General features: G+C 38.8%; 1 protein-coding gene across 11 annotated transcripts in view; it reads left to right on the top strand.

The window, feature by feature from the left end:
* The window catches only part of CDH8 (cadherin 8), a 361598-nt gene that overhangs the window by 290309 nt on the left and 46994 nt on the right, over positions 1–24295 (top strand). For 10 of the 11 annotated variants that reach the window (XM_069026620.1, XM_069026617.1, XM_069026621.1 and 7 more), the window contains 4 exons: positions 4233–4400; positions 8125–8312; positions 11009–11262; positions 18400–18536. In XM_069026620.1, coding sequence (XP_068882721.1) covers positions 4233–4400; positions 8125–8312; positions 11009–11262; positions 18400–18536 — 747 coding nt within the window. Of the gene's footprint in view, positions 1–4232; positions 4401–8124; positions 8313–11008; positions 11263–18399; positions 18537–24295 lie in introns of those variants that run through there. The other variant, XM_069026626.1, reaches the window with a different exon arrangement.

The following is a 24295-nucleotide window of genomic DNA, read 5'->3' as shown; positions in this document are numbered from 1 at the left end:
ATAGTTTGCTTCTTGGCTTCTTTACCTTCCAAGCTGCTTCCTGATCTTTCCAGCTTGAAGGAGATGATCTGTAGGGAAATTCTGTGAGTGGCTGTTCAGTGGTTGTACCACATGTCCATGAATGTTTTCAGAGCACTAAGGTTTGGGAATTATTTCAGGCTACAAGGAGACAAAGCCTTAACTGAGACATTATGGAGGGAAGGAACCTCGAGTGAGAATGCAGTGAGTGCCCTTGGCCCCAAAAAGAATCAGGTTTTTCCCTTCCCATTTTTGGCAGAAAATTGACTGATAGAGCCTTAAATCCTGTGGGGATACAAAACTGAAAATTCTACAGGCAGCCTTCTGCACTCCCCTAATGTTCAACTGAAATCTCTCTTGGTGCAGCTGAAACCCATTTTGGGGTTATATTTTAAGCCCATTCTCTTATCCCCAGTAGAAAAGGAGAGTAGCTCCCAGTAGTTTTTACATATTTGGTGGTAAAGTCTTTCCTTATTCTTCCTTGACTATAAAATCAATATTTTTCAAACCTGGACACACTGTTCCAGCTGCAGCCTTACCTGTGTGAGTGCACTGGAAAGATTATGCCATAGTTCTTCCACATAACTTACTAACTAATACTCCAGGAAATGCTTGAGCATTTTTATCAGCAAATTGCTGTTTTCTCACATTCAGCTCATCTTGACTCCACATTCTCTTCTGTCTTGTGAGTCATCTGCTCTATTGTAATTGGGAAGTTAATTGTTTCCCTCACACAAAATGCTTTTTACTTGCCAAATTGAGTTGCATCCTGCTATTTCAGACTCTCCAAATTGTGAAAATTGTTTTGAACTCTAATCATATTCTTCCTGTACTTGCAAAGGCTCGCAACTCAGTGCCATCTGAAAGGCTTGATAAGTTCTCCCTGCCTTCTGGCATTCAGGAAATATTGAATGATTCTAGAAGCAGAACAAACCCCATGAACCATGTCATCCATCTCTCCAGTTGACAGTAAGCCATTGATAACTGTTCTGAATACAATCTTCCAACAAGCATCTACCTGCCTTACATTAGTTTATGGTAATTCTCTCACTTTTAAACTACTCCTGTTTGGCACATCTCCTTCTCATCCATCACTGCATGCTGAAAGTGATTATGATTTTATTCTCCATTTGTTTCTGGGTTGAACTGAAGCAGAGCAGGTTGAATGCTCAGTGAGTTAATGTTCTGTGTGCTGGGTGCATGTTGGTATTTGGTGAGCCTGGATTGGGTTCTAAAAATAAGCAGATGCTTTCTGTACTTCCTGCAAGCCCAGCCTGAGGACTGGTGAATAAAGCAAAAGAACAAATAAATATCCTTGAGATTCTCTGCAGCACTCTCTCAGCTTGTATTTGTCTTGATCACAATAGACAAGAATGGAGCTTTTTGGTGTTTATTAATTTGCCTCCTAAGAGATATCAACACTTCCCTGTTGCTGACCTCGATTCCATAGATTCTGAATGCAGCGGTAACAATCAGCCCGTGTAATTTGCATAGATTTGGTGCTTAAAAACCTTCAGTTCCTCTTATAGTAATTTAAACAGTAAAGCGCTTTTTAGTCTTTTATTGTGTTTGAAATTGAAACTTGACTTTGACTCAGCTTCTGGCAAGTGGTTTATGGTCTGTGACAGCAGATATGTATAAAACTATTGAAACAACAGCTTGTGTTAGTACCTTTATACAGAAAAAGAAACCCAAAATCTTTTGTATCTTAAAAGCCCAAATTTTAATTTTTGGCACTTCTAAAGGTGCTAATCTGCCTGATATATTTCAAACCATAGGCAAGGGCTAAAGTGTTCCACGCATCAAGAGACAAATTAAAATACCTGTCTAGGAAAAAACATCTCTTGAGTAAAATAATTGACTTTTCTCAGTGGAAACTGCAGAATACAAAATATGGCATCTCATACAACTCATCTGTAGGCTACAGTTAATGATGTAAATTAAACTAAAAAACCCAAACAAACATTGAAACTCTGTCTAAAAATAAATAATGGAGATAAAGTATAGTATGCTTAATACAAGCCCCATTGAAATAAGGGTTCATTGATATTTGAATCAGCTTTATTAGCGAAAAAAATGAATGTGAACCAAATTCTGATTGCCTAGGTTTGCATTAGAATGCTTTTTATGAGTCATTTCACTTATAACAATAGACTTATTTGCAGAATACATCATTATAATTTGTCAATAGTAACCCAGTCAGTCCAAACCAGCCACAACTGTCAAATGCTTTTAGAATTAAGCATCATTTACTCTCCTACCCAGGCTGCCATGGAGGAAATGACCCTACTCTTTCACTGACTGTATTTTGCACCTATCACATCTGATAAATGGGGTTTATTGTTCCCCTGCTTTCACTCAGAAAACTTAACACAAGCATTTTCTTCAGTGTGTGGCAGAATAATTTGGGTTCCCTCCTGAGGCACTTTTGCCTGCTGTGCCATTGGCCTTGAGTCTCCAAACCCCACTTACCCCATGCTGGAATAAAAACCTCACTGATTGTGAGTTTTCCTGTCCCTCTGGACATGTTCTGTGTCACCTGCTCCAGGTGACCCTTCCTTGGCAGGGGGGCTGGACCTGCTGATATCCAGAGGTCCCTTCCAACCCCAACCCTTCTGTGGCTCTGAGTTCCTCGGGAACAAGAGATTCCTCTGGCGTAAGGCAGAGATTTCATTTTCCCCCAGAATTACAAAATATGTGAGGCAGCAACCAAAAATATTTTATGGAAAAAATTTACAAGAGTGTAGGTTACAAGTCTGCTCTCATGTTATATTTGGTGGTTTATGGAGGAAGTGTATTGCTTTATTCTAAATGCCTTACACCCCCTTGCTCTCAGCATGGTCCTCAGCCATGAAAAGAAGGTCTGATCAGGTTCTTAGTATTATATTGTTAAAGATAAATGGATATTTAATAAATATTAGCATTTATTTTAGAATTGATACATTTTAGAATTTACTAAAAGGCATCTCTATTAATGCTAAAGGAATATTTCTTTATTCTACGTGAATAGGTAATCTCAGCATTTCAGCCAGAGTGCCATTTCTAAAAAGCTTATTTAATAGAAACTGTGTCCCACAAAAGAGTAGGAGCTGGATGAAGCCTCCACACTTATTCCAGTCCCAACAGAGAAATCAAAACTAAAACAAAGAATTGTTGAGTTACTGTTGATGCCTGCAAGAAAAAATGATTTCTTTTTTAATGGCATTTTTATAAAATAGATTAAAAGAAATAAAAAGCCATATTTCAGTTGAACATTTTGAATTGTTTTCCCTAGGTTTAGTGGGGCTTCTTTAGTCCGTTATGATCTTATTATTATGGTGGACTTTACTAAACTTCATTGAGCACTATTTAAATTTACCATTAAACTTTGAGCATTGCACTTTCCATACGTATTTTGGATATAATAGCACAGTACAGGTGGAAAAGTTTTGGAAAGAAAAAATGGTTTGAGTATTTCATGATTATTTCTTCTACCAGATGTCCATGAAATCTATAGGAGTTTACAGTGGATCTGACCCCAGAATTAACCAGACTGTCCATTGTTGACATTTCCTTCAGCCCACTGACATTCTATATTTTGATATACATCAGATCATTTAACTTCTGTAGGTTTAAAAGCTTCTAACCTGATAAAGTAGGTGATGGCAGCTTCCTGAGGTCATTGCCCCACAGGTGAACCCCTCGAGGAGGGACAGTGGAGCCTGTCCCTCTCCTGTTCAAGTTTGCACACTCAGTTTAAGACTAAGAGAGCAACTGTAGCCTGCAATATACACAAGAGCAGATTAAACAATGGGCTGGGTTTAAAATATTTTAAACAATCTGAACAGATGTGGTTAATGGTGTTCACAGAGTCAGCTTTCTATGTGGCCGTCTTCTGTTTGGGAATTCTGTGGGGAAAAGATGGATTTCTGTGGGAGGTAGGGCGGAAACCAAGACATTTGTCAGGAATAAAATGTAAAACAAATCTGTATCACAACTATGATTAATTCTTGGGTTTTGAACCACAGTTTCAGTGCACTTCTAATTCAATCAAGGTAGGTGACCTCTAATACAATTTTTTCAAAATCTCAAATTCTTCTTCATCCTTTGTGTTAAGAGCCAAGCTAACTGGACCTTTGACATTTTTGTATACCAATATTTGCATATATCCATAAAACCAGCTGCAGACTGAATTTGTGTCTATGCCTGACTGTTTCTCCTCCCCATTATTGTAGCTATAATTAAAACAGCTCTTCCCAACATGGACAGAGAAGCCAAAGAAGAATATTTTGTGGTCATCCAAGCAAAGGACATGGGAGGACATATGGGTGGACTCTCTGGAACTACAACAGTGACAATTACACTCACTGATGTGAATGACAATCCTCCTAAGTTTGCACAGAGTAAGTGTCACTATATATATGTGTATATCCTATATAAGAAGGTATTGTAGCATTGTTTTGGGTTTTTTTTTTAATAATAAGTTGGTTTTTTTTTAATCTTCATATTGCCTGGCTTTTAAATTTAACTTTTAAAAATGTAGTTGCTACTACAGAAAGGTTAATAGTTCTCTGCCTGATTAAGAGCTTAGGAAAGAGGGAATCATGCCCACAAGAGTGTATACAGATCTCTGCCTTTCTTGTTACCCCTCTTACATCCACCCAGAAGGGCCTGGAGACTTTTGAAAACAGATTTATTTCCTCTCAGTGCAGTTGTTTCTGTGTGCTTTGTTGCTTTTGTCTCATGCAGACAAGTGACACCACCAGTAAAAGACACATATAACAGATAAAAGGAATAAAGCCTTGACTAATTAGACAATACTGAAGAAAACAAAGAAGATAAGTCTGAATCTAGATAATTGTTGATCTTTAATTCAAAATCCATATTTTCTACTGTGGTTCCAATGGGTATCTTGCTGGGCTAAGTTAAAATGATTTGGCATCCTGCTGAGATTCTCTGCAAGATTTGTAGTCTGTTTCCAAGATGAAGACAAAAAGAAAAAAAAGAGGAAGAATGAGCATAATGACTGGATTGATTTTATTTGGAACAGGTGCAATCTAATGCACTATTAGAAACTTACCATTTTATCCAGCTCCTTCTGGAGAATTAAAAGGTTTTTGAGCCTGCATCTAGATTTTGTATCATTTTTGCTTTCTTAGAACTATGTTTTTCTACCAGGGTGCTCAGGGACCCAAAGTAAATTTTTTTTTTTTCCATGTATGGATGACTTGAACTCCACTTTTTCCCTCTTCTGAGGATACAGAGTGAAATGGGTTTGTCCTACTGCTCAGCATATGATAAATACGCTTCTGTAGCCTGTAGAACATGTACATAGAGATGGAGAGAAAGAGAGGCAAATCTAATATAAATAAGCAGAGGCAAAAGCTTATTTTCAACATGTACATTTTATTACCTCATCTTAGTGGTTTTTAACAGATAAGCACTCTGCACAATAAAAGGTTCCCTCTCATAAAGAAGGAAATGCATACGTTTTACTTCATGTCCCGTTGCATTGCCTTCTCTGTGTTAGTGTTTCCCAACAATTTCCCTAATAATGTAAATGTCTGCAGATGAACTGTATCACCAGGATGCAGAGGGATGTCTCTTTTATACCTGCACCATCTGTGGCTCCAACTCAGGGACCTTTGCCAGCTTACCTGGCTTTTTATATTGTACCAGCACTGACTCAAGTAGCTTTTGGCTGCCAATATGTCAAAAATCTGACCCAAAAATCAGCAGCACAACTGGTACAAACTGGGGGAAGCCCAGGAGCACAGCATGGAAACTGCCCTTTCCCAATGCTTTTGGGCACAGTGACACACTGACTGGGGGCACCAGCAAGACTGCATCATTATCCCTGGAATACATTTGCTCCTGGATGAGTTTTGCTGCAGCAACGAGGAAGATGTTGCCTCCAAAGCTGTTACAGCCCATGCAGGATTTAAGCTTCCCTCTAAGAGTAACCACTGGCCATTATGCAAATTCATTAGGGAAAAAAACCCCTGCATGTACCCTAACTGTATTAGGTATTTATTGCTTTTAATGATGAGCCATAGCAATATTATAGCTGGGTGTTATTCCAGATTCTGCCTTTTAAAAGGCAGCATTCTGAGCTTGTTGCCCAGCACCACAGATTAGCCACAACTCTGCCCTTGGACAAGAGCTGAGCAAGTCTGACATTTTTTTTTTTTACACTGTTGAAGCACAGTTTGCATTTGCCTGGAAAGGAAAATAAGAAAGGATCAAACTTACAATAAGCCTAAGCCAGAATGAAATCGAAATTCATAAGATGTAATACATGCTGCTTGCACAATAAATGGTAATGAGCTCAGGAAACAGGGTGTTTTATCGGGTTATTGTTTCCAGGCAGGACAGAAATGTAAATTTATGGTTTGATTTCAGAGTGTTAGCCTCCTGGGTTTTAGAAATGAAAAAGATGAACTTTCACTACTTCTGTGATCTCTCCAAAATAATTTTAGAGGCGTTTTATAAGTCACCAAAGTTTTTAACCTGGCAGTTTACCACAGAATTGTAATGAGAAGAACTGTGCACTGCTGTGGAAACCCAGGGCTCTCAAAGATGCCCAGTGTGGATATTTTGGTCAGCTCAGCCCTATGACACAATTCATAATTCTGGAGAGCTATTTGTGTAAAAGAGTTAGCTGCATCATAATTTTTAATTTATTCCTAATATTTTGCAAACTATTTTACTAAATCTGAGAGCAAAATTTCAACCTAACAATGCAATCAGCTGTGCCTGGAGGTTCAAACCACAAAGTGTGGACAGCAGTGTAAATGATGAACACATAATTTAGTCTCCCAAGGCACTTCATTGCTTTGGCTGCTCATTGTTTGTGAGCCATTATGGATATTCTGAGGAATCTTGATGATCTCCAAATTATCTCTAACAATTTAGCCTGGAAACATTAAAAACAAATCACTTTGGGACTGTATTGTATAGGTAATACTTGTATTTGTGAATTCCTCACTGTTTCCTTCCTATTTTCACCTGTTGCTACTGCAATTAGCTACAACAGGTAAAGCAACAACTCCAGAACATGGTTTCTTGGAAAATTATTACCTGCACTTCACAGTAATAACCACAGGTTGTCTTAGAACAGCAGGGAGGACAGAGAAGAACAAGACCAGAATACTGTGTCAAAAACTGTTTAAATAATATCTATTATCTTTGAATTCCTTTTGCCTATTTTAACTCCTAAGCAGCATTTCACTTGATTAGATCGTGTATTAACCTCAGCTTCACTAAACACAAATTATAAGGAAGTAGAAATATAAGGACTCCAGAGAGAATTTTGGGTGTAAAATGTGTGTCTTCTGGTTTTTAAGAGTACTGTTAGGAACAGGGAGATACAAAAGAAAATGGCTATTTTGGGTTTTGCTTTAGTAAAATTCCTGCCTAAAATAATACATCTAAATAGATTTTTGATGCTTTTTAGCTTAAAAGGTTTGAAGCAGGTGTAACAAAAAATAAAATGCTGACAATTTGAATAGCAATTTCTAGTGGATTTTAGTCTAACTTTACAACAAATAGTAAACACAGTAATGATTGCTATGAAAAGTTATTGTTTCCAGTAAAACATAAATTTTGGGAGTTTCCTTGACTGTTTCCTGATTAGTTTCTTACCACAAAAGAGAGGTGGAAGGGCTTAAACAAAAAAAAAATCAAATTACATTCTAAAAAGTAGTTAATATTTGAAGTTATGTAAATGTTTACACAATAGGTTTTTAAAGTATTAAACTAATAGACTATGGAGTAAAAGCCAGAGTTTCTTGGTTGAATTGTAACTCCTTGTCAATCAAATATCTGTAAAAAAAGGTAAGTTCTGCAGTGTTGAAAGGAGCTCATTATTTGTGTTTGCCAACACAAAACATCCCTGCAAGGAAGAAGCAGGAGACTGCTGGAGTGGAAAGGACACTCACCTCCACTAAAGTGAATATTTTGGTGTGAGGACCAGGTTTTGCTGCTTTCAGTCAATAACTTGTGTAAATGGGGGTTGGATCAGTTGCACATCTCAAGAGTTGGTGTTGGGGAAGTGTAAACATTGAAGAGCACACAGGGGACACTGGGACCAGCTGTAATGTTTAGTCTTTTCCTCTTATTTGTAAGGTCTGTATCACTTCTCAGTAATGGAAGATGTTGCTCTTGGTGAACCAATAGGAAGGGTGAAAGCAAATGACCTGGATATTGGAGAAAATGCTAAATCATCCTATGATATTATTGAAGGAGATGGAATGGATATATTTGAGATTACTACAGATGCCCAAACTCAGGACGGCATTATTAGAGTGAGAAAGGTAAATCATATCTCTGTTAAAAAACATCAATGTTTATTGTACATACAACTACCCAGCCAGACTTTGCTCTGTAAGGTGCTGGATTTCCAGGGATTCTTCCTTCTGTGGATGAGGTGTCAAGCCAGTGGAGTGATGAAAAGGGGTGTATTGGCCATGTTGCTCCAAATTTTCATTGAGGTGACAGCTGGGGAGACATCCATGGATGTTGGAAATGTGTTCATCTTATCCAAGCTCCATGTGGTCACAATACACAGGTTTTGCTCCCTTTGTTCCAAAGAAGAATAGATCAGATTCCACTTTAGTGGTGGTTTAAACTTCCATAAAATCTTGGCTGAGTATTCATCAAATAACTTCTCTCAATCATTTGATTTCCTGTATAGCTGTTCAGAGAAAAATAAATCACAGTGTATTAAGTAAATTAACTGACATGTGAGAGCTTCATCTTCTACCTGTTCTCATGTTGAACTGTCTTCACTCAATGAACAGGATTTCAGTGAATTTTATTAATGAGCTCAGTAGTTTCACGGGAGAAGTGCCAAATTTGGGCCCTAAAGAAAACCACGTTACCTTTTCTATGCTTGTACAGTCTTGATGTGTGCAAGGTGAAGTATTTGCATGTACACAACAAAAGCACCACCCAGTTATGTACAGAAGTATGGGGAGAGGCAGCATAGAACAAAACTCCTCTGGTAAAGCTGGGGAAACATTAATTGCAGATTTAGTTGTCATTATTTTGTGGGGAAGGAGAAAAAGCTGTTTCTCATGCTGTGTTCTGAAAAAGGATATGAATATAATTTATAGCAGTGGCACAGAGGGTTTTAACTGCATAGCACAGATCACTCTAAATGAATATTTGTCTAAAAAAAACAAAAGTAAACAAAAAACGTGATATTTCAGTGAGAAGAGGTGAATCCAACGAGTACAGGTAATTAATATTCCACTTGTACCTGTCATTAAAGAGGTCAGGCAGATTGTCTGTCAAAACTTTGTATTTTCTCTTTCTCAGTGAGTAGGTCAGCACTGTAGATTTATAATAAACTGATGCATATTTATCTAAATTTACATTTGTTTTTCTAAAGAGAATATTATGATACACATCCCAGCTCTTCCTTACTGTTATTTATTGTATGCTGTGGCCTCTCCTGTAAGCTGAGGCAATTAGCCTTTTGCCCCAGTTCCCTTGGCTTTATTTCATAACTGAGTCTCAACCATAATGTTGTTTCATATTTTCATTTTGACAGCAATAATAATTTTGGTTCTACTCCAGTAGATGATGTATGGAGGGGTGCTGCTCACCAACAGATTTTCTTCAGCATAAAATCATGGGCTTTAGACAATGCTGAGTAAATTTTCAATATGATATTCTGATTAGGTATGACTAAATGTATTGGGGTGCTGTCATTTCTGTAAAGCATATGAAAAGCAATTGAAAAAGTGCTACAGGAGCCATGATTGGCAAATTGTGAATATGCTGATTTCTAAATCCCCATTCATAATTTCAAAAGCTTACTAATTTAAGAGCTGCTAAAGAAGCAAGGTTTTCTTGTGTTTACTAGAATTTGTGGGAAAGAGCAAATCCCATTAGAGCTTGATTCATACCTGAAAAAAATCAACAGAATTTGAAAATATACATATTGAAGGCTTTGACAGACTTCCTGAAGATTCCTGTTTGTGCTCTTGCTGGTATTTGCATTGCAGATTCAGAGTGTCTATGTCCTCTTCTTTTTATCCCTGAGACATTATAATGCAAATCTTAATATCTTTCCAGTGCTTGGCAATTTGCATCTTTGAAATTTGAATCGTTGTGAGACACAAGAGAATTATGTAGTGAATATAGTAATGTGCTTCAAGACACAAACTTGAATCTCCTATAATGAAAAAGTCTAACACAAAAGTGTCACAGATTTGGGGTTCATTTGGTATTTCAGTCCCTTAAATCCACTGAGTTTTCATCTTTTATGAGTTAATATGGAACTGTAAAGTAGTAAAAATGGTGGTGAACATGGCAGGTAAATTGATAGAATAAAGTAATTTGTTTTGTGATTCTGTCTGTGGGGAAAATAAAAAGAAAAAAGAAGATACAGAAGTAGAAATTACTACAGTTTGAAGAAATTCCTGAGAGGTGTCTACCTCATTTACTCTTATAAACTGAAATACAGAGGTACTTGTAGTGCAATAATATTGAAGTACTTTCTTATATGATTAGCTCTACATTTCGCCTCTCCTGTCCAACAAATAATAATTGCTAGCTCTTTGCATTTTTCACACTGTTCTGGAAGTAGTAAAATATTTATTCTTTGTGGAGCCAGTTTAATTTTTTTTCTTATCTCCAACCAGTAAAGCACTGACAAAGTGCATTTTTGGTCTGCAACTCATGTCATCCCCAACAAATTTGTAGTATTTGTCTGATATGTAATTGTAATGGTATAATTCATGAGAGAGAGTATTTCAGTAAATTTCTTGTGAAAAACAAGGAAACAGTGTTGTTTCCTCTGAGGCTGGTAAATAAACATCTGTCAGTATGTGCCTAGGAAATCTGCAGGTTGGGTTTCTGGGAGCAGGAAGTGACTGCATTAAAACTCATTCCAGGTGCTTAAAAATGCACATAACTTCCATCCATCAGCATCATCATCATCATCATCACTTGTCCTCTGTGGCCATTAGTGAAAGACATTCATCTTTGTCCTTCTCAACAGCCACTGGACTTTGAGACCAAAAAGTCCTACACTCTGAAGGTGGAAGCAGCCAACATTCACATCGACCCTCGCTTCCTCAGTGGGGGACCCTTCAAGGACACGGCAACCGTGAAGATCGTGGTGGAAGATGCTGATGAGCCACCAGTCTTCTCCTCACCCACCTACCTTCTGGAAGTGCATGAAAATGCTGCTCTCAACTCTGTGCTGGGGCAGGTGACAGCCCATGACCCCGATGTGTCTTCCAGCCCTATAAGGTAGAGCTGCTTTAAAGTGCTCTTTGGGGGAACTCCTGGCAGATCCCAAGGGTATTTCCCCACTCGTTGTGTGACTGTTCTCATGCCATTCTGTTTCTGTGAAAATGCCTGGATAGGATTTGGTTTATGCTGTTAGTTTTATCAGTTCAGATCATTTTCAAAGTCCTCAAAATGTTCCTTGCCATAGGAGTAGTCTTATGAAACAGAGGAATGCAATGAAAGTAAGAAATGTGAGTGGTTCTTATGAAAAATGAGGTTGGATGAGGTTGAATCATCAGAGTGTATCTCTGCAGTGAATTTAAATAATCCAGTAGTCTGCACTAACAATATTGAGTTTGTGCCATGCAGTTGTAAGGTTGTCAAAACATATTTTGTATTCCTTTGTCTAAACCCATTCCTGGTTTAAACATACAAAGTCAGAGATGATTATGCCCATGTGACTTTTGCATCTTCAGTTTATAATATTTTCCCTTTTTGATCTAATTTGAAAAAAAATCTTTTATTCCAGTTTGATCATTTCAGTGGGTTTTATCTCATTTGATGAGCACACATCTTCCCCTCCCCCTTGGTAGTGATTGCATGGTGTGATGAGAGCGTTCCAAAGCACATTCTAGTCTGTGTAGTAGTGCCTGCTAAAAGCATTAGGAAAACCAACACCAAAACGTGAAATTAAGGGCAAAAGTGTATGTGGAGAGAGTCTATTTAATAGTAATCATCACTGTGCATTGCTGCCTCAGGGTGTTTAGGCCAGGCAAGTAGTCTGCAGCATCAGGAGGACGATGTTAGTTGTTACAATCCATCATTTTCTATCACTATCATTTCCTAATTGTTGTCACTTCCATCAGGGCTGTTGCAGAGCTGGACTTTAAACCTTTATGTAGATGCCCTACATGCTGCATATCATAGTATAAAGTCTTTAAAGTTAGAAATTCAGAATTGCCAGCATGTTTGGATCCATTAGAACTTGTGTGTGAAGATGTTGGAGAGTATGTTTGAGTTTTATACAACTTCCTCTCAAGGGACAGCTCCAAACTCTGTTCCTGGGCCACGGACAGCACCCAGGGAACGGCTGGAGCTGTGCAGGCTCAGGCTGGAGATCAGGGGGAGGTTCTGCTTCCCCCAGAGGGTGCTGGGCACTGCCCAGGCTCCCCAGGGAATGGGCACGGCCCGAGGCTGCCAGAGCTCCAGGAGCGTTTGGGCAGCGCTGCCAGGGATGCCCAGGGTGGGACTGGTGGGGTGTCTGGGCAGGGACAGGGGCTGGATCAATGATCCTCTTGGTCCTTTCCATCTCAGGATATTCTGTGCTTCTGCACTTCTCATTTCTAAATCAGACTTTCAAAACTAGATGAACACAGCATCAGCTGCCATAGATTTCTAAACAAAAGTGCCATAGAATGGCAGGGTCTGATCTGTCACCGTTGGAGCAGTGGCTCCGTCCCTGATTTTATTGCTGCTGCCCACTGGTGTCTGTGAGAAAAGCACTGCCCTGCACTGCACTGCTGGTACAAAAATGTTCCTCTGACATTTGTCAGAGGTGTGTGAGCCCAGCCATGGTGACAGCAAGCTGCCTCTCTTCCCTTTATTCCAGCTCCAGAGCAATTTCTCTTTCAATAGAACCTTAGTTCCTTCCCTCTGCCCTGCTCAGTTTTGCCTTTGGCTTGGTCCTGGCTGCTCTGCCTCTTCCCCATCCCCTCTGTTCCTCATCCCAGCTTGGCCTCACCCCTGCTTCACTTTCACCTTGGACGATTTTCCACTCTTGTTCTGTTGCCCTGGAATTCTTTCCTCATCCTGCCCCAACCCCTAAAAATTTCAACCATCTACAAACCTACCTCTGTTCTAAAACGGACCCTCTTTATTCTGTCCAAGCCCAAAAAATGGATCTGAGTAAAAGATTTACCTTATTTCCACTTTTTCCTCATTTTATAAACCAAGAGACCTGCAAACTTTTAAAAACAAAAATATTTTGTGTTTGTAAACTGAATTAGAATGTTTTTTTGCTCATCAGGTCATACAGAAACACTTGGCATACATGAAACAGAATTGGCCAGAATTCATTACATTTAAAAAAACAAGGTGATTTATTAGTATGACTTATATCTTTTTTTTTTTCATAACAGATACAGTACTTTAAAAGATTTAATTTTTTCTACAATATTGGGTTAATAGCTAATTAAAGAATATACAGGCCTCAATTTTCTATGCAACGTTTTTGCTCATTTGCTTACCTGATTAATTTGGCTTTATTTGGGACAGGTATAGAAAGCTCAAATGCTTTTTTTTTTTTCCCCCTCCCATTTTTTTGCATAAAAGATATTTTAAGGACCAAAAAATTGATTTCAAGCTAGTAATTCTACTATTAAAGGAGAAAAAATGCTAGTCAGAGACAGGTAGGATGCAGAAATACAGTTACTTTCTTTCCAGTTTGGAACAAAGTAGGAACCTGGCAGGTTCTAACAGAAGTATGTTCAAGCACTGATTTTATTGGTTGGAATGTACATTTCAGGTGTTTCTTCTGTTATTGTATCATGCATATGATGCAGGTTTTATGCATTTGTTCTATGATGCCATTTCAACAATATTAAACTTTAGTTAAAAACTTGAAAAATTACAACAAGCTGGTCTAAAACTGATGGACACTTTTAATGTTCAGTGTTGCCTGGCCTTTTTTTTTTATGTGGTTGTTTTTTTTTTCCCTTTTCTTCAAAACCGTAATTTAGCAGGCAACAACGAATTGTATTTCAAGGAAATTACATTTTTCAATAGATATCTGTTCTATCAATATTTTGCTTAGACAGAACTACTGTGTACATTTGTTATAAAAACCCAGGCAGCACAAACAAAATATGAATCACCTTCTGTGCTCCCAATACCACGTCTGCTTTGCATTGGTCTGGTACACAAAGGCTCCACACATTCAGAGTAAATGAAATAAAACTTGGATATCTCTGAACATGGGAAGAGTCTGATAATTGAGTCAAAGGATAAAACGTTAGAGAGTTTAGTAAAAATATTACAAAATGCAGCCTGGAAAGAAGCTTGTCCTGTGGTCTAGTGGAAGGTGTCCCTGCCCAAGGCAGAGGTTGGAATGAGATGGTCTTTAGGGTCCATTCCAACCCAGACCATTCTGTGATTTTCTCTTTTTTTTTAAGGAAAACAAAAATTGTTCATCCTCATTTCTAACCAACACACCAGTAATTTGTTTTCTGTGCTTGCTTAGAAGAGAAGAAACATTGTCTGATCTTTCTCTCACTTGATCTAAAGCCTCTCATAGGTTCACAAGCAGATGTATAGATGGATTTTTGGGCCTGCCCTGTGCAGAGCCAGGAGCTGAAATTCGGTGATCCTTCTGGGTCAGCATAGTCTGTGATTCTGTGATTTTTTTTTCTAATCCATCAGCTTTAAAACAAGCAGCACAAGCACTTTTTGATCCTTAGTTGCCATTCTGCAGTGCATGATGCTTAAGGGCCTCCTCATTTTTAAGGCTGATGGTGAAATGGATTTACAAAGCTGGGTAATAATTGTAAAAATGGTCTGTAGTTTGTTGTATTCTACCCAGCAATTCCAGGATCGTGTGTCAGGGCCACATCTGGGTGCATGCCTCTCCCTTGGGAAAGGGCCCAGGGAGTCTAGCTCAGCTGCAAGGCTTTGCTGTGGCTGGTGTGGGAAGGGTGGAACCTGGAAAGATCATCCTGTGTTAGCACCCAGCTGTTGGTTCCAGCAGCACTCACTCCATGCTCCTGGTGTTACTTTATAACTATGGTCTGTTTATCTGCAGTGAATTACCTTGGATAAAGCATGATCCAGGCACATAGCAAAAAGCATGAGCAATAATCTTTCTTCCTATACTGCAACTGCCCTCCTATAAATCACTGCCCTTCAGTGGTTTTCTCTGTGGAGAGATAAGATTCACTGGAGCAGGTTTTCCCCACTCATATCAGCAGAGATTTCATCTCTGGCAGCAGTTGATCATTTTCTCAATTCACAGCAGGCCTTAAAAACCCAGATCCAATATTTTGTGCCTCCCCAACAATGCAGTTGTTTATCTGTCACTAAGTACGCTGTCCAATCCGCCTGGCATTAATAAAAATGGAGATTTACCACCCCTGGGGTGTCAGTGATGAGAGTCAAATCTCAGCAGGAGCAGCAAAAAAGGATTTCTTCTCCTATTTGCATTGGTGCAAATAAGGAGAAGATCAAATGAAGTCATAACAGCAGCAGTGCAAGAGCAGGACTGAGAATCATTCCAAGGCTTCTGTGAAACCACTGTGGGGTTGTTCCTATAATTGCCATAGCAGACTCATAAACTAACCCAAACTTCCCAATAACCTGTGCTGGCTTTATGGCAATTTCAAAAGATATTATTTCCCAAGATATTCTTTTCTCATTTTTAGAGAAATATATGTTTTATGTATATTTTATGGATCTGACAATGCATTCCCATTAAAAAGAGTTACAACACCATTATCATGAAAAGGAAACTGCAAATGTACCATTCGTTTTCCCAGGTTTATGACACTGCAGATTTTATTTTTTGGTTTTGTAACAAATATTTATCAAATTAAAATCAGGAGAGGGTTTTACCTCTTTGTTGTCTTGCAAAGACACACAACTTATGTTAAAAATGTTTCCTCTTGAATTTCTGGGTTTGTGTTGTGAGTAAATATTGTGAGGATGAGATGGAATGTGATAAAATAAACTCACAAATGCATCACTCCCTCTTTTATAACTTCAAAGCCTGCATGGCAGGAAGGCCGTGAGTAGAAGTTTAAGGAAGGATTGATCCTTAGAGACAAACTGTGTCTTCCCTCAGTGGAATTTATGTCAAGCCCAGGTCAACTAAACACTGAATAGCATATGAGCATTTCACATTTTATTTTGTTTGTGGACTGTAAAAACTCTGTAAATGTGTGATATCAGTAGAGTTCTTTCAGCATCATTACATAAAAATCAAGAATGAAAAGACAGTTTTAAGTATGACTTCTTAAAAAGAGCTGATTGCTGTCTTTTCTTGTGTTTTCTTGAGTGAAATCTTAAACCTGAAAGGCTGTAAGGTATTTTTTACTAACTTCACTAGTACCAGAATTTGACTTCTAATACTTTAATTGGAACTAGGGAGACATCAAGATACAGTTACGATCCATTTTCAAAAATGATTGCCTGAAGTTAAGCACCTACAGCTTTATTCTTTCACATAAGTGACCTGATTTTCAGAAATGCTGAGTTTAGTGCAATTCCCATTAAACCATTGAGAACTGAGTGTGTGGAGCTCACGAGAAAATCAGTTTACTTAAATGTCCAAATATAGATGCACTTGCCCAGCTTTAGGCACAGATATTTGGAATTTGACTTCATATTTTTTTGGTACTCTTCTTAGCAAACTAGTAATTTTTAAGTGAGTAAAACTAGTTCTTCTCAGAGTTTAAAAACAAAACAAGGAAATATCTAACAAAATCCCATTTCCTAGTTAAACTGGTGTTTTCCCTCTTAAGTCCATTAGTTGTTAATTACCTTACCAGTGTGATCAAGTTAGCCTTGATCTCTCACAATGCAGTATTTAAACACTTAAACTTTGAGATTTTGATAAGCTTTCATCATTTAGAACTCTTTTTGGAAGTGAGCTGTATCTTACAGAATGAATTTCACAAGCAGTCTAATTGCAATGCAACTTTCATTCTAAATATGAAAATATCTGGTGCTGAAATACTATTAAAAAAAGGTGGAACACAATAATCCTAAGATTTGAAATCAGATCCTAGTGCCGTGTCTATTAAAATTGACTGTGTTAGGCTGAAATGAGCTTGACTTCATTGGAATATATTTATTGTAGTGCATAAAGAGACCTCCAAATCAGAGTATTTTTGGAAATTGCTTCTGATAAAGCACAATCCAGAATGGAATAGCTGATTTTCAGATAACTGTGCCATTCTCACTGTAGAAAAATATGTTCTTTTCCTTTTATTGGGGAATTTTAACAGTGTACTTGCAAAAGGTAGAGAAGTGATGAGAAACCGACAGTCTGGAGTCACTTTTCTGGCCACTCCATATTGTAATTGAGTCTGATACCATATCCCAACTCACCCCATTGTGCCTTGCTATAATGCAGAACAGATGTAAGAACTGCCAGTGCATGCTGCTAGGTTCTGTAATACACAGACACAAAGGCTTAAAAGGCTTTTAAATAAATCCACAATTAAGATCAGTAAAACCCCTTGAAGTCAATTTCTGTTGAACCATATCACTAGTTTATCACTCAACTCCCTCTTTCCCTACCTTTCCTGTCAAGAAACTGAAGGCTCAATTTTGTGATTGCGTTTCTTTTCACGAATAATTCATTAGTAAAATAACTCTGATCAAATGGACAAACATAAAAGCTTTCCTGGTGATCTGGACCTGAGCTTTAAATCATCATCCTGCTTAATGCACTGTCGGAGCAATCCATTGCAGCTCTGTCTCTTTGTCAGGCTGCCTCTGATTGGGCTGCAGAATTTACCTGGACATTCACATTTGCAAACTCTGACTGCCTGTCAGAAGGAACTTGTTTTGCTAAAAATCAGTGATGTCAACCCATAAAAGAATCAGGCCTCCAGCGTCAGCAGTGTTTTATGGGAAAAGGTGGTGATTCACTCTGCTCTGCCCATGGAGCTGCTTGAACCATAAGCAAATAATTTGCTTGGTGAATTGTTCCTGCTTCATTAATCTGAAATTTATTGGTAAAATAATACTATTCAGCCATTTTCTTGAATAACCACAAAGCCCTAAATTTTTGTGTGCTTAATACATTATTGTTAAAATTATCATCAGTTACTGTGAAATACCATAGAAACTGTCCAATAAATGTGATGGATTGTGTAATTAACTCTTGATCAGCACTGATTTTCAGTGATGTTACCCAGTGAACCTGAGGGCACTTCATGACCTTCACACTGGGTATACAGCTAATTACTCCTTGGGCAATAATTATTAAGGGTTTTTTTAACCTCAGTTTGTCATTTTGTCTTGTAAACTATTATGCTATTGAGCTTCTCAATCCATTTGGCTATAAAACTGCAGCTCTCAGAGGGCTCCCTAAATTGTCTCTGTGACTGTATGGATTACACCAACTTCATTAAGTAGATTACAGGGATGTCTGTTTTGCAGGTTTTCCATTGATCGCCACACTGACCTTGAGAGACAGTTCAACATCAACGCAGAGGATGGGAAAATAACTCTGGCAACACCCCTGGACAGAGAAACCAGCACATGGCACAACATCACCATTGTAGCCACTGAAACCAGTAAGTGTTTGTGTACTCTGACTGTTCTGTTGGGTTTATAATTGATTTTAAAAGGCTGTGCAGTGGAAGCTGTATATCATCCAGTAAAATAAAACGTACTGGGTGTTTAAAGTAGAGAATTTTTGAAAGAAAGCTTAATTTCTATGCAAGCTCCATTTCTTTTCGTTTTTACAACTGCACATTTTTTTCCAGTGAATATGGTGATAGAGATTTTGAAGAGATAGGTGACTACATATGTACAGGGTATGCAGGATAAACATTAAAAAACAGTTTAAAAAGCCCAAACCAAAGCCTTATAATTAGCTATATTAAGACAGAAAAAATTAAAGCTTTGCTGTTGTAGAAGTAAATTGAAGGCTCAACCCAGACATTTTAAATTCAGAGTGCTATTATGTTTCAGAGCCATAAATGATTAAGCACAGAGGTAATGTTGCATGAAAGTAGTGCTGTTGGATACGTATGGATGAGTTTACTCACACCCGGCTCTCGACAAGAACCTGCATTGTTCAGGTCCACAGAACCCTGGTGGCTGCTCTGCACATCTGAGTCAGGAGAGCTGCCCTGCCTGGCAATACGGGTCATGGATTTTAATCAAGGAGAATTCTTAATTAATTTGGAGCTGCTGATAGAATCACACACGACAGTATAATTTATTATTCATATTAGCACTGTATTTTAGACAATGGATTTGACACAAGCAAAGAAGCAGGTGGGGAATGCGGGGCTGCCACCCTGTGTTGTGTCCTGAACTGGAGCACAAACCCTGGAACTCTGTCCTGCACTCAGTGTACAGGCAGAGCCTGCTTTGTGCACACACTTGAGCCAGCACTGCAGGAATATCTGTCCTCAAAGCCTGGTGGAGAGAACTGGGTGATGCTTGTCCCACAAATGTCTTTTCTGAAGGATACAGCATTATGGTACAGAGCATTTGAAGCTCAGTTTCATAGTACTGCAGCTATGAACATAATAAATTGGGGGATAAAATATGCTTATTTGGCCCAGTTTTGCTGTGTAATATTTTTCCTGTGGTACTTGTTTTCAAAAACAAGCATGTTAGGAATCTGTGACACACCTAAGTCTGAGTGTAAACCAAGCTCCCAACTGCCACTCCTTGTACCCTGTGTTCCTCTGACCCACCTCAGTAATTTGGGGATTTCGTTGCCAGTAGTGCCAACAGTGCCATGTTACTGTTCCTTCTTGCAGCCAAACCATACTTTAATAAATTAGCAGAAATACTTTCTGCTTGAAGGGAAGCCAAGCCACAGGGAATCACACAAGGAAAGAAAGGAAGATCTGGTTTCATTGGGTATATTTCCCCAGGTTAATATCTAACCAGTTAATAATTTTAATGTTTTTAAAGGAAAAATACTTAAAATTTCCATACTGATTTTCTCAGATCGTGAGATTTACCAACAGCATGGAAAGCACAATTCTTAGTTTATGATCCGAAATATTCAGATGTAAAGTGAAGTCCTTTTACATTTTGTTTCCTCCAAAAAGTCAAAAGGGAACAAGATAAAAGGAATAAATTGCAAGACACTCCTCCAGTTTATTTTTATATCTCCCTTACATGTGTATGTCAGAGCAAAGTTGCCAGAAGAGCACTTTACTAAGCCACACAAAAATGAAGTCTGCCCGTTGCATTGTCAGTTTTTTAAAACATAATTATACTTCAAGGATTTTGTAAGAAATCAGCCTTGTCATTAGACTTCATGGGAGCCTCAGCATCTACTGCTATTGTAAAATTGCCTCTTATCAGACTGGCTATGAAAATAATAATGCCAATCTTGTTCTAAGCATTTATGTTCCTGCTGATGGCTTATTTTTGCATTCCTAATATAATTATTTGACATTTACATAAAACAAGGGCTTAATTCCATAGACTACTGTCTTTGCTTATTTAAGTGAAATTATTTTTAAGCTCCTCAAGCAGAAATTAAATTTGCTTATAGAACTGTCAAAGAGGGGAAAATGGGCATTTTTAGGGTTTTTTTCCAAGACAGTAATAGGCAAAATCTCTGCTGTAAAATAACAGAAATCTGTTGGAGGCAGACACAAGCAGCAAATGCAAATACAAAGAGTGTCATTACAACGCCTTCACTGACAGTCTTATTAATGGACTGCTGATCTCTCCCAGGAAAATAAATATGTTGGAATTGTTCATGCAGGAACATTTCCTCTTCCTGGGCTGGCTGCTTCCCAGGGCCTGTGCAAGGCTCTCCCCTCCATCTGCAGGGCAATGACCAGACCATTTAATTGCCATTAAATTTGCTTACTCCTCATAAGCCATCATACTGGATTTTTATTTCTTGATTCCCAGCATGGTAGATCCTAAATATGCCCTGATTTAGCAACACTTTCATAGATAAACACCAACTTTCTCCAAACCATAATTCACTATTTCAGAGCTTTGTGCTGGTAAGACACCTGCAGCTAAATTTGTGCTCTAAAGTGAGGTAATTTTTGGCAGTTTCCTGCTGTCATCATCCCCCAGCCACTGTCTTAGGTAGGAATCTTCCAAGACAGGAGTGGAGCATTACTGCTTCTGCATTTTCACTTGAAATAGGGATGAAGATCCTCAGACTTGTTGATCTTTTGAAAAGTGATCAGATTTAAAATGAGTGTGGATAATTTTAAACATTCTTAATCTGAGTGGTGGAAAATGTGAGCTCAGCCTTCTCACATCTAGCAAAACTAGGAGGAGAAACAGAAAACCATGAGCCAGTGCTGAAAGTGGCTCTTTTGTGGGTATACTTGACAGGCAAAATACCAGTTTGGAGGTTTTCTGTGGGATTTTTGTGGGGTTTTTCATTTGGTTGGGTTTTTATTTAGAAGAGAGATATTTTCTGTTCTTATTCATAGACAAGTGTCTGGCCAGTGCTTGTTCAGAACAAATTCATGCTATTGGTGACAAATAGTATTGTATTCAGAGACCTGTGCAAATTGAGACATCTTGGATGGTGCTGTTTCCCTCCTTTACTTTCCCATTGCTGACAGACTCTTTTGAAGGAGTTTCTGGTTTTCTGCACCCTTTGTTTTCAGGGAGTTAAACTGGCCAGCCAGACTAAAGAACAGCTGCCTTGAGTGGCTCTCCCTCAGACATTTGCTCAGACTTTTGCATTGCCTTTATTTTCTGGTTCCTGAAATGCGTGGCCAATGCACAGAGCTTTTGCCTCCTGTTTAAATCCCAGCAGCCACGTTGCATTCTTGTGCTGAGGGACACACCTGGTGCAGGTAGCTTGGTTTGCAAGCTGCAGGTTGAGCTCTGGGTGGGAGCCCAGAGAGACAGGAGGATGTGACCTGTGACCCTTTGCATGACAGGGGATCCGATGATGAGTGGCACAGCTGGGTGAGGAACACTCAGAGCCAGCGCAGGAGCCCAGGGCTCAGGAGGAGGAGCAAAAGCTTCCCTGTGCTTGGGCTGTGAAGGGCTAAAAGCCCAGGGATAAAAGCCTTTGTGAGGGTCCCTCTCAGAGGCACAGGCTCGGGCTGTGTCTGTGTTACTGTGCTGGGAATAAAGGGCTTTATGGAATGAGAGATCTGAGACTGCTGAGTGAAACCTGGGCTGGAACCAGTGAGGAGACCTGGTCTGGCTGTGAGTGGGGTGTGGGGAGTCAAGAGGGAACCCGGAGCCACTGCTGGGTCCCATCAGTGACAGCATGGGGTGGTTGGGAGTGTGACTGACAGAGAGTCCCATCAATGGTCACACTGGGTTGTGTGACCTTAAGAGTTGTATGCCCACAAGAGCAAATTCTTCAATCTTTTTGTGGTTACTAAAGATGAAACCATGCAAAGAGCCATCTGTGGAAAACAATGAACTGAATGAGATTAACATGGTACAGGTGATGTTTAGGTGATACAGGTGATATTTAGGTGCTGGTTTCAGTATTTCAGATTTAGTTATAAGTTTTCCTGTAAACTCCTTCTGCAGCTTTACTCCTAAATATTCCATATATTTTGTACATTTTTCCTATTGTGTGGTTTCTTACGTCTCTTTCTTATGTGATCAAATTAATTTTTGCCTCTTTGTTGTTCAACATTTTTCCTCCCTGGTCTCCTCTGTGCTGATGAATTCTGCCATATGGATTTTTAAGAGAAGATAATATTAGAAAGAGCTTTGACATGTTTGAAAGATCCCTCTGAAATGCAGGCTTAGGGTGTGCAGAAAAAATACACTCATGGCAAGGGTGAGACTCAAAGCTATTGAACCTGTGAATTGGTTCTTAAATTTTCTTTCTACATTGCCATTCATCCAGATTTACCCTGCTGAATGGAAAGGAGCAGGAATATCCAGGTGATGACAGGCTGGAGGAAGCAGGTCCACTGGCAAAAAGATTCCCTGGGAATGAACCTTTGTGCTCTGTGGATATAAAGGGTGAACGTTGTCACTGACTCTGGACTCTAAACACCGAACTAATGAGATTTCTCATTAGTTTGTGGTGTAGCTGAGACTTACATGAACTTGAAGTTGTAGCCAAGGTTGGGAGGTTTATTTTAAATTTAAATGCTTGAGAGAAGAGGGATGAATACAGTCTTGCTTTGTAAGTCAGGGTTGATAGTGCTGCTCATGTGTTTGAGCTCTCTGGAGCTATATCCTGAACAGGAAAGGAATCTGGGGGCATGTGCAAGGATTTTTTGACAGCCTGAATTGCAGTGCAGTAAGAATGAATGATCAAATTACAGACATCTCTTTTGGTGCATCTTTTTTGTGTGTACAAAGGCTCATCACATCTTTGGTTCTTTGCTACTTGCTTGAAATGAATTTTCTACCATTCAGTAAAATCTAGTGAAGTCAGGATCCTAATAGTCAGATGCGATCCCATTCTCCTGAACCCACAAATACATTTTTTCCTTGTGTAGATTACAATTACAGCTGTAACTCCTGCTCCCATTGACATGCTTGTGTTGCTGGCATTAACTGGTTGGCAATTTTGCCAGGCAGTGAAGCAGAGCAGGGTTCAGACTGGGCTTAACCTCCTCAGTATTCTCCCAGTTTCTTGCACAGGTTTTGCAGCACTTACCACGTTACATGTTGTCAATGCTAGTCAGAGGAAAAGAAAATCAAATAGCCATGACTTATTTATTAGACCATTTTTGCTCTAGATTCTGAATGGAGCTCAGAATCACTGATCATTCAAGCTATCGGATTGCCAGACATGGATAAGGCATGTAATAATTAAACTCTGTCCTCTTTTTGCCTCCAGCTCCATGGATTTCCATTTCCATTTTCTAATGGCTGGAACAGCCACCTTGCAGGTACTTTCCCAGCACACTCACTATGTAAGCCATCAATACTAAGGAAATGTCCTGTACTTCCATCATTGCTGGTCAATTGATATAACAACAGTAGTAATAAATGGAGAACTGGTGTAGTTTGAAACCAAAGCAAAGACTTATCTCAGAGAAGCTGGTTTAACTTAGCCTAGAAAGAAATTTATTAGCAACATAATTTGACTGCACAACAGTCCTCTGATTTAAATATGAATGTCCTGATATTTGCATACTCATGCCTCCTAAACTGAAGCTGAGATCTGCTTGAGATACAGGATTCTAGTGAATTCTTTGGAAACAAAATATACTGCAATGCCTTCATTATTAGCAGTGCTTATCTGAAATTCTCTTTTTAAAAAGTGAGGTAATCTTTTTCCCCAGAATATGTGTATTTCAGAGTAGAGCTTCCTTGAATGATACCATAGATTTCAACAAGTAAAGACTTCTAAATATATTCCACTTGGCAGGCTCAGATTTGTGACAAACAC

Source organism: Aphelocoma coerulescens, chromosome 11 (genome assembly GCF_041296385.1).
Source record: "Aphelocoma coerulescens isolate FSJ_1873_10779 chromosome 11, UR_Acoe_1.0, whole genome shotgun sequence".
In the NCBI taxonomy this organism is placed as follows: domain Eukaryota; kingdom Metazoa; phylum Chordata; class Aves; order Passeriformes; family Corvidae; genus Aphelocoma; species Aphelocoma coerulescens.
Note: the sequence above shows the minus strand (reverse complement) of the source record. Positions and strands in the feature narration are given on the sequence as shown.